At 36.9% G+C, this 10000-nt stretch overlaps 1 protein-coding gene across 8 annotated transcripts in view; it reads left to right on the top strand.

Moving 5' to 3' along the window:
- Positions 1 to 10000, top strand: part of LOC113805650 (KN motif and ankyrin repeat domains 1) — a 76634-nt gene that overhangs the window by 47126 nt on the left and 19508 nt on the right. For 2 of the 8 annotated variants that reach the window (XM_070115544.1, XM_070115547.1), the window contains exons 3-9: positions 1906 to 2001; positions 2273 to 2406; positions 2649 to 2804; positions 3423 to 3638; positions 4366 to 4576; positions 6759 to 6956; positions 8172 to 8389. In XM_070115544.1, coding sequence (XP_069971645.1) covers positions 1953 to 2001; positions 2273 to 2406; positions 2649 to 2804; positions 3423 to 3638; positions 4366 to 4576; positions 6759 to 6956; positions 8172 to 8389 — 1182 coding nt within the window. In that variant the 5' untranslated portion in view covers positions 1906 to 1952. Of the gene's footprint in view, positions 1 to 621; positions 688 to 1905; positions 2002 to 2272; positions 2407 to 2648; positions 2805 to 3422; positions 3639 to 4365; positions 4577 to 6758; positions 6957 to 8171; positions 8390 to 10000 lie in introns of those variants that run through there. The other 6 variants (XM_070115549.1, XM_070115546.1, XM_070115552.1 and 3 more) reach the window with 4 other exon arrangements.

The following is a 10000-nucleotide window of genomic DNA, read 5'->3' as shown; positions in this document are numbered from 1 at the left end:
GGGTACGAATGATTTTAATCATAAAGACGATGGTAACAACAAAAATGATGATGATGATGATGATGATGATAATGATAATGATAATAATAATAATGATAATAATAGTAATAATAATAATAATAATGATAATAATAATAATAATAATAATAATAATAATAATAATAATAATAATAATAATAATGATGATGATGATGATAATAATAATAATAATAATAATAATAATAATAATAATAATAATAAAAATGAAAAAAAATAATGATAATAATAATAATGATGATAATAATAATGACTATAATAATGATAATAATAATTATTATCAGTAGTATTGTTGGTATTACTACCATTATTATGATGTTAATCATAATGATAATCATATCGATAATAATTTCTGATGTTAATGCTACCTCGACTGCGACCAAATGATAACGACAGTAATGATATTGGCAATTACAGTGATGGTAATAATAAAACAATTTTGTTGGAATTACGTAATAGAAATGATATGATAATGGCCTTGCTAACAATCAAACTTCAGTAAGATTACTCTAACGGTAATGATATTAGGAACAGTATATTGAAAATACAGTGCGTCCGTTTCCCCTCTTTGTTTACATCGAATCAGCTGATGGTGACATCAACGCCGACCTAGTAATGAGCCGGACACGTTTTCTTTGTTATTTTCTTGAGGTAAATGGCTTTTAGGTCTATTTTTGGTTGTCTTGTGAGAGTAGTTGGCGTTTTTTAGATAACGTCTGGGCCCTTTCGAGTTTTTTTTTTATGTTTCGTGCAAAATTAACCGTGGAGATAGGCTAGAAAGTGATTGTGTTAACTTTCTACCAACACGATTAGAATTATTCTTGATTTTAGAGTTTACTTATGCATTTCTCGTGATATTTTATTGTCGTATGTGAAGTGATTTGATGGCTCTTCATATATCTATTTGCGAACTTCCTATCACGTCAATTTCCCGAAATGACACGGGATTTTAATTGAATTTAGATGTTGAATTGCTCGATTTCCTATTCAGGAACGAAAACAATTGAAGAAGTGATTAAATACGGAATAAGAAAAGCTGATTATGTAGTGTTATCTTTTCACCAAAGACAAGAAGATTGTGACCAGAGGAAGTGATCAAAATTTGGATTATATTTCGATTAACAGTTGCATTTTGCTTGACATGATAAGAATTATGTCATGAGAATTGAAGCCTAAAATCGATTTGTTTTATTTCTTACCGATGTATTTAATGAAAACATGATATATTTACAGGCATTTAACATGGTCAAAAGGATGACATCTTTTTTTTCAAGTTAAAAACTGGTTCTAAGAATCTAGACTTGTGTTTTGTGGATGTGTAGATGTGTATTGATGAGGAAGGAACTTCATATGTATATATTGCTCTGATTGCCTTTTCGTAAAAGTGTAAAGTACTTTTTTCATGTGCTGAAAATGTAACCAGCTCAGTGTCATGGTGCATCCAGAAATTATTCTTAAAGAAGTCTTGTGGGATTATCCAATATTGACTTCTGTATCCAATCTTGCAATTTTTATTTCTTCTTTCAATTATTTACACTGATGTCAGTCAATTTGTTGCTATTTTCCATTGCAAATGATATAAGTGAAAGTATTGGTAATGTTTACAAAGAGACCTTCCCTGCCATTCCATTGAAATCCACAAACATTGCTGTATAATCCAAACCCAGGGGCTTTGCCCTATGGTATACTTTTTCATGTATGATTTAAGCTCTTCAAACTGATATCATAAGTAATCTGTGATTTGTTTTATTATGTCTAGAGCTATGCATTTCAGTCTTTGGCTTGCACTCAAAAGGAATCAGGTAACTTTGATTATGAATTTTTCACTGTATTTCTGATTATTAAGTAATTTAAATTTTTATGTTCCAGATGTTGATGTCTTAAGAAGAGATACCAGTCACCTCTGAATCGAAAACATGAAGACAAACGCTGCAGAATACTTCAGCAGCCTTTCGCCTCTCAAAGGTTAGTGGAAAGAGGCAGAAAAGGGTTGGTTTCTTGTCAATTCACAGGACTATATGTAAATATCTATAGATACCCATGCTCATACACTAACACTCACTTCCACTCAAATGAACATTCATATTCATACAGATACTAACACACACATTTATACTTCTACACTCTCACATTCATACCTACACTTATATGGCAAACGGTAATTTACACCCATACACTCACAAATTGCAATCTAAAGGTCTTCATTCTTGCTCTAATGTCTTTCTTGACCCCACAGCTGCTCACAACACATCAGGGAGCAGTGTGTATGAGAGCCATGTGCAAAATGGCCGTTCAGGGCGGTGCCATTGCTGCCCTTATGGATACCATATCGACCTGGACTTTGTGCGATACTGCGACATGCTCACACAGGTGGGAATACATCCTCGTGTTTTGCTTGAGTATGTTTGATTATAGTATTTATTCATGTGGTTACTCAAGAGGATATAGATTTCCAATTTCTGCAATAGGTTTAGAGGAACTGCTAACACTTGTCTTTTTCAGAGGACCACATCTTTATATATTCTTCCACATATAGTCTGTGTACACACATGTCTTATATTTACTGTGACTATAATTACTCTCACTTACACTTTTGCATGTCCTCCCGTTAGGGCTCGAAGAATGACAGCCCAACCCTTCGGCACCTCAAGAAACTCAAGCGGGCCAGGCGTCGACAAACAAAGTCCATGGAGGTCCTCCTCGGCCTGTCTCCAGGGAAGGAAAATGAAGCACCACCCAATCAGCTCTCGCAGACTAGACTGGAGATCGTGAGTTTTAACATTTGGTTTGCCATTTTTTATTAGTTTACGGATGAAAGAAATTTAGAAATAACTCAATGTAGACCTTCCTTTGTTTTTGATTATTGTGGCTTAAAGGTTCATAGGGTAATGAATATCTAGAAAATGCAGTGGCATTGTCTGAATGAGAGAAGGTGGAAACATTATAAAAGGGATGTTATTATTATTATTATTGATAACAGTTACATAGTACATTGATAATTGATAATCATAAACTAAATCAAGTATATATGATGGAGAAATAGATATCAAAATATATACGTAATAAGAACATTAATAATAAGAATTTTGCATGTATTTAATAATATTGAGAGATATGATTTGTACAACAGCAGTTTTTTTTTTTATGTGGTTTAGATAAATTGATGTGCCCATTATTTTCTTAAAGGTCATACTTATGTGTGCATACTCGTAATTATTTTACTGAGTGCTTAGTTTCATACAACAGTCTTCATAAGACTTACAAGCCAAAATGAATATTAACTATTCACTCTAAATATGAGGAACTGGAAATAGATCAAACTTTTATGAACTTTATGAAGAAAACACATCCGTAGACACTAAGAATGCACCCTTTCCCCCTTGCAGATTGAGGAACCGAGAAAGATCGAGACCCTGAAGCATGAAACGTCCTCTATTGCACGAAGGTCCCAGTCGCTGCGGGAACGAACACCCCCTCCCCCTCCACCCAGGCGATGCAGGACCCCACTGATGTCTCCCCCACCAGATGTCATCAACACCACGTCCCACTCCAGCTCTGGCCTCAACTCCAGCTCCAACTTGGATGCGAGCGAGGCCCTGCAGGTAGAGACCAGTGATAGTGGAGTTTATGGTGGCAAAAGGGGGGGCTGCTGAGGGATTATGTTTTGACTTGTCTTATTTTTTATTTATCCTTTCGGTGCTTTTGCACGCTGGCATATATATATATGTGTGTGTGTGCACATCCGTATGAAGCCTGTAGGTGTTTCTTTTTTTTTTTTTTTTACTCTTTTTTTTAGAAATATTTTGTCTTTCTTTGAATATGGTGTGATTAGTTTATAGTCATTATTTCTGTGGCAGTTACATGGAGTAATCTGTAATTTTTAGAAGATGAATATCATAATTAATTAACACCATCAAATGTTACTGAAAGTCAAACTGTAGATAGCCATAGATCATATATTTATAAATAAGTAAATGAATAAATTAGTAAATAAATATGGTAACAGCTATTAGTTTTTAGTCATTAAATGGATTGCTACATATACATGTATATGTAGAACTGAAAAGATATAAATTGAGAAATTTATCATTTTTTGTGTCTAATTGTAGATGTCTATAGATAGATAAATACACAGGTAGTTAGATGAACGAAGAGGTAGATAAGTCTTTGATGAATTTAGAGAATAATGACGTGATAGGTAAATAGAATAGATTATAAGTAAATGAATGTATAGAGTAGTGGAAAAGTAATATTTAAATAACCAAATCTATAACACTATTAACTATTCATTGCAACCCCCTCTCCCTCTACCTATCCTTCCCCAAACAGGAAGCAGTTCTCGATTTTGAAGAGATGCTCGAGAACTCCCGTGAGAGACGTAACCACCAGAGGGACCGTGCGGATACCCTGCCTGCCCCCAATGTGCCCTCCCTTGACCTTCTCCACCACACACCTCCGCCTCAGCAAAATCACCACCACTCCCTAAGCCCCAAGCCAGGGGGCATTGGAGTGACACGCTCGCACTCTCTCCCCAGGCAATGTAAGTTGTGAATGTAGCTCCCCATCTTCTTCTGCCTCTTTGTCCTCCGATTCTGATAGGAATGATGATTATGACAGTGAGTATGAGGAAGAGGTTGAGGTTTGTTTTATTAGGGTCCTTTAGGGTCCTTTAGGGCTTCTGAAAATGTTTAGAAGGTCCTCCCTCCCTCCCTCCCTCCCTCTCTCCCTCCCTCCCTCCCTCCCTTCCTCCCTTCCTCCCTTCCTCCCTTCCTCCCTCCCCCTCTCCTCCCTCCCTCCCCCCCTCCTCCCTCCCTCCCTCCCTCCCTCCCTCCCTCCCTCTCTCCCTCTCTCTCCTCCCTTCCTCCCACTCATTCTCTCTCCCTCCCTCCCTCCCTCCCTCCCTCCCTCCCTCCCTCCTCCCTCCCTCCCTCCCTCCCTCCCTCCTCCTCCCTCCCTCCCTCCTTCCTTCCTCACTCTCCCTCCCTCCCTTCCTCTTTCCCTCCCTCCCTCCCTCCCCCCCTCCCTCCCTCCCTCCCTCCCTCCCTCTCTCCCTCCCTCCCTCTCTCTCTCTCCTCCCTCCCTCCCTCCCTCCCTCCCTCCTCCCTCCCTCCCTCCCTCCCTCTCTCTCTCCCTCCCTCTCTCTCCCTCCCTCCCTCCCTCCCTCCCTCCCTCCCTCCCTCCCTCCCTCCCTCCCATCCACACAAGGCCCGGCATATGAACAGCACCCCATGTTTTTTGTGTTTTTTTTCCCATGCTTGCTTCTTGCTCCTTTTAGATGCTTGTGTTACCTATAATATCTTTGATTTTCATATATCCATCTCTTAATTTTTTTTTTGCCAAAGCTCTCGTAGTTTAGATCCTTTTTTGTGCTGCTAAATTTTCCCCCCCCATGTTTTGTGTTTATTTTCTGTTTGTTTTCATTCTTACTGTATGTGTGACTTTCACACGGCTTCACACACTTTATACTCCTTACACTCTGTTGTTTGTGTTCTCTGGTGCTTTATAACCAATTCCATTTCCCGTCGAAGAACAAAAGGATAGAGTGAAATAAGTAGCTTAATGAATTTTATTATTATTTTGTATTTTTATTGTTTATTATTTTTATTTTATTCTTTTATTTATTTTTTTCTTTTTTTTGTATATATTATTTCTGCTATTACTATTATTATAGTTGTTGGTATTATTACTATTGTTATTATTATCATTGTCATTATCATTGTCATTATCATTGTCATTATCATTGTCATTATCATTGTCAGCATCATTGTCAGCATCATTGTCAGCATCATTGTCAGCATTATTGTCATCATCATTGTCATCATCATTGTCATCATCATTGTCATCATCATTGTCATCATCATTGTTATCATCATCATCATCATCATCATCATCATCATCATCATCATCATCATCATCATCATCATCATCATCATCATCATCATCATCATCATCATCATCATCATCATCATCATCATCATCTTTATCTTTGTCTATCGTTATCATTGTCATTACCATTATCATTATCATTATCATTATCATTGTCATTGTCATTGTCATAAGAATTATGATCATGCTTATACTTATAGTTAAAATTATAATTGTACTTTATTGTCATTGTAATAATTACTGTTATCAGTACTACCATTACTAATTTTCTTTTTGATTTATGAATAGATTTTTTCAGTTATTTATGGTTAATTTGGTAACGTTCATTTTTTTATGAACAGCATGCAAATTTTTCAAGGAAATGGAATTTGGTCTAAGACGAAGATATTGTGCTCTGTGTAATGTAGTCGTAGATGTATTGACATTAATGATATGCTCTCATAGTTCCCTCTCTTTTTTTTCCCATTCCTTTTATCCTCGGTTAACCCCTTTTATGCTCACATTTTGGTTTGGGAAAAAAAAAAAAAATGGCTTTCACATCTGGTTTTGCTGGTTGTTCGATTGCAATGTTGATTAATCATGATTCTTGTAATGATGTGCTTGTGCCACTTTGTCGTCTTGCTTTCTGTTTTGGATTTGGGGTCTATTTTGTTTTTGCTTTTTCCTCCCCTTTTTTCTCTTTTGTTTCTCCTGCGTCCTTTCCCTTTCTCTTTCCGTTCCTTTCCTCCATCCTGCTCTGTCTTCCCGTCTCTCTGCATGTTGTATCCATATCCTCCTCTTGAAACCTTCCCCTTTGGATCCGCCCGCCTCCTTCTCACTGCCACCTTTAACCACAGGGTTTAACAGACCTCTCCTCTCCCCACCTACATCCTCTCAGCCCTCTCCTACATATCCCTCCATACACACCCCTGACGAGACCACTCCAGGGCTCGCAGAGGGACGAACACAGATGGCGGTGCTGAAGGCCTTGCGCCGCAGCTGGGCCAGGTACACCATAGGGGGCCGCATTCCCCGGCGCTTCTCAGATGGTGCAAGTGAGTCATGGAAAAGGAGGTTTTTAGTGAGTCTGTTTATTTTCTTTTTATGGTTTATGGGTATATTTATATGTCTTTTTTTGTACAGTCTGAGACATATTGTTGTTGTGGGTATATTACTATCATTATTTTTTTTATACCAAAACCTTTTCACCTTTCCAGGCCTTTTTTTGTGTGAAATCTTTATGGCAGATTGTATGTTAGTAAAATGCTGCATGTCTTTTGTTGTTGAAAAAGTGTTATGCAGCAGTTCTTTCTGTTAGTGTTTGTAAGTTACTGAAGCTTGGGAGTCATATATGATTATTATTTTTTAGAGAGATTAATAATTTTTAGAGATAAATCTAGCTGGGATATTAGCACTCTTTAAAGTTAAAAGTTGCGAAGATTCAAGCTAGAAGCAAGGGTAATCAGTGGCATCATTTATTTTTTTCTTTCTTTCCTTTTTTTGTTTTTTGTCAGACCATTGTTTACATTGTGAAACTGATAAGAAAAACTAGTTGCTTGGCTGATAAGGAAAGATCCATCTGTTGCAATACACACGCACAGAAAGTTCAGTTCTCTGACGCAGGCCTTACTCACAGGTAAAGGTGGTGAGATGGAAGGCATGATAAAGGTAGGGTTTGTAAACCTGCTTTGAAGTTGCCCCTGAGAAACTCCTGTTTATTAAGATAGAGCTTCTTGGGTTTAATGAATTTATCTGGTAATGAGGAAATAAGATGTATAGATTAATTTAATGACAAATTAGTTTTAAATTTCAGTGTGTACTTAGCAATGCCAATGAAGAAATTGACCTTGTAAAAATATACAATTAAGCAATGTCATACTTATTAAAGAGGAGTGCTGTATCTATTAATGTTATGTGAAATCTATGATCATTATTTTACTGTGGAATACACATATTGAAGCATATTCCAAAACTTTTGATGAAGAGAAAAATAAAACATTTCACACACATAAAGGACATACCTTGATACATTTTAAAGTTAGAATTTTTAGAACTATATAATCAATGTCCAATTGTGATTTAATCCCTATATTTTTGATAGCCATCAAACAAGGTTCAGATTTAAAGGCAATTAGTGTAATTCCATGTTAAAGATGGGAAGACTATTTAGTAAAAGATCAGCAACAAACAAGAAATAAAAAAGATAAAGAACAAGAAAAGGAATTGCTAGCAATTTGGGATTACCAGCTAAGAACCATTTAACCTTCCAGTGCTTGAGGACTCGCCGCTGCTGAGCCGCCACCAGCACACCAACTCCACTTCCTCCCTCTCCTCTGCCTGCTCTACCCCAGGCTATCAGGGTGGGGCCCCTCAGTCATCCACCCTGCCATCAGGTGGAGGCTATGGGGTCTCGCCAAGCACCCCTCTCAACAATGGACTCTCACCTGGATTCGGACTGCCACCAAGCAATGTAGGAATAATTCAGCAAGTAAGGCTTGAGTAGTCTGTGTGGGCAGGAGAGAGATTGCATTTTTTTGTGATGTAGATGCTAACGCTCAGATTTGCTCTCTCTAGCTTTCTTTGAGTTGCCGACGCATTTAAGGGACAGTGCAAGGCAGTAGAGTCAGAGCGGCAATTTTACATGTGTGTGGATTAACCCCCCCATCAGGTAGCGCTCTCTGCAAACCACATTAATGGTAGAAGTAATGTTGAGCTCCCTAAATGAATTTGGTATTTTTTGACTAATTTGAAGATTTTAACTTTAACCTGTGATCCCCAAAAATAAGGTAATGTCTTTTGTGCAATAATTAATGAGTGTAATATAGTTTGTTCTTTTTTGTGTAACTATTAATGTGTGTTTAGAATAATCTTTCCCTTGTTAATGTACTAAAACTGTAGCAAAACAGTAGGAAGTTATTGAATTGCGGAAATTTTTCAGTACACATATTTTTTTCTTTTATCAAATAATCCTAAACCTATAGTATAATACCTTTTACATCCAAGTTCACTGCTCAGCCTTGCCAATGTGTCTCCTGCCAGTTTTAACTCTTGGCATATGAAATGAATACCAGTGCGAGTCGGAGGCATGTGTTTCAATTGCCAGTTTGAACTTGTGTATATGGAACACATACAAATTTGAGTAAGAGGATGTGTTTGCAATTGGTACCTAAGTTTGAATATGAAGATGAAAATTAAGCCACTATATACGAAAGGTATTGACCCATTAGTGCCTGGTAATTGCTGTTCACTGTAGTTTAGTTTTGTGAATTTTGTTTGCGTATAGATGGCTTTCCTCGTGTTTAGTTGCCAAGGAGTCTGTTAAGAGGCCTAATATCTCCATTCCTTGAGTTTATGGGCAACAGTTTTATTTTTCTAATACTCCTAATATCATTACTGTTATCATTATTATTGGCATTGGGATTATAGTAATCTTATTATCATTATCAATTTAGCAAAGAGAGAAAAAAAGGGAAAGGGAAAGCACGAAATCAGGTCAGAATTGACTCTTTGATGACTAAGATCTAGTGAAATCAACTATGTGTAAGGGAAATTGAGAAACTGAAATCACAGTGGATGTGGCCTTTATGTACGGCTATACAGAAAACTATTGTTAGAAGGGGTGCGAAACATTCAATAACGAACAGAACCTTATGGTATGGAGGGGTTGGTATTTTGTATATTTGAATTTGTCTTGTTCTGATTCATGACTCCAGGACTCTGTTATTTATAAGGATTTACGGTGAAATGATGATTTGATTCCTATAACGGGGTGGAATATGCCTTAGGATATTCAGATAAGCCACACATACCCAAAAGTAGTTGGAAAATGAGAGATACCAAGAGTTTCGTAGCATTAACAACTATATTTCAAAAAGTATCGTCACTTGTGTCGGAATGTTCATCATGATTTTCAAACAATAATTTTTTTTCTGTAACTGTACATGCCATCCTGCATCAATGGGTTAATGTTCTGATAGAGAAATAAGTGATTTTGTGTTATTTTATTTTTTACTCTTATTAGGGGATAAAGGGCAAGAATAACAGGAATTATGTTTTATATTTCGTGAAAGTTTAGATTCGGATTCAGCTAAATTTCTAT

The sequence above is a fragment of the Penaeus vannamei genome, chromosome 37, assembly GCF_042767895.1.
Source record: "Penaeus vannamei isolate JL-2024 chromosome 37, ASM4276789v1, whole genome shotgun sequence".
Lineage (NCBI taxonomy): Eukaryota > Metazoa > Arthropoda > Malacostraca > Decapoda > Penaeidae > Penaeus > Penaeus vannamei.
The sequence above is the reverse complement of the archived record's forward strand: the minus strand, read 5'-3'. Positions and strand labels throughout refer to the sequence as shown.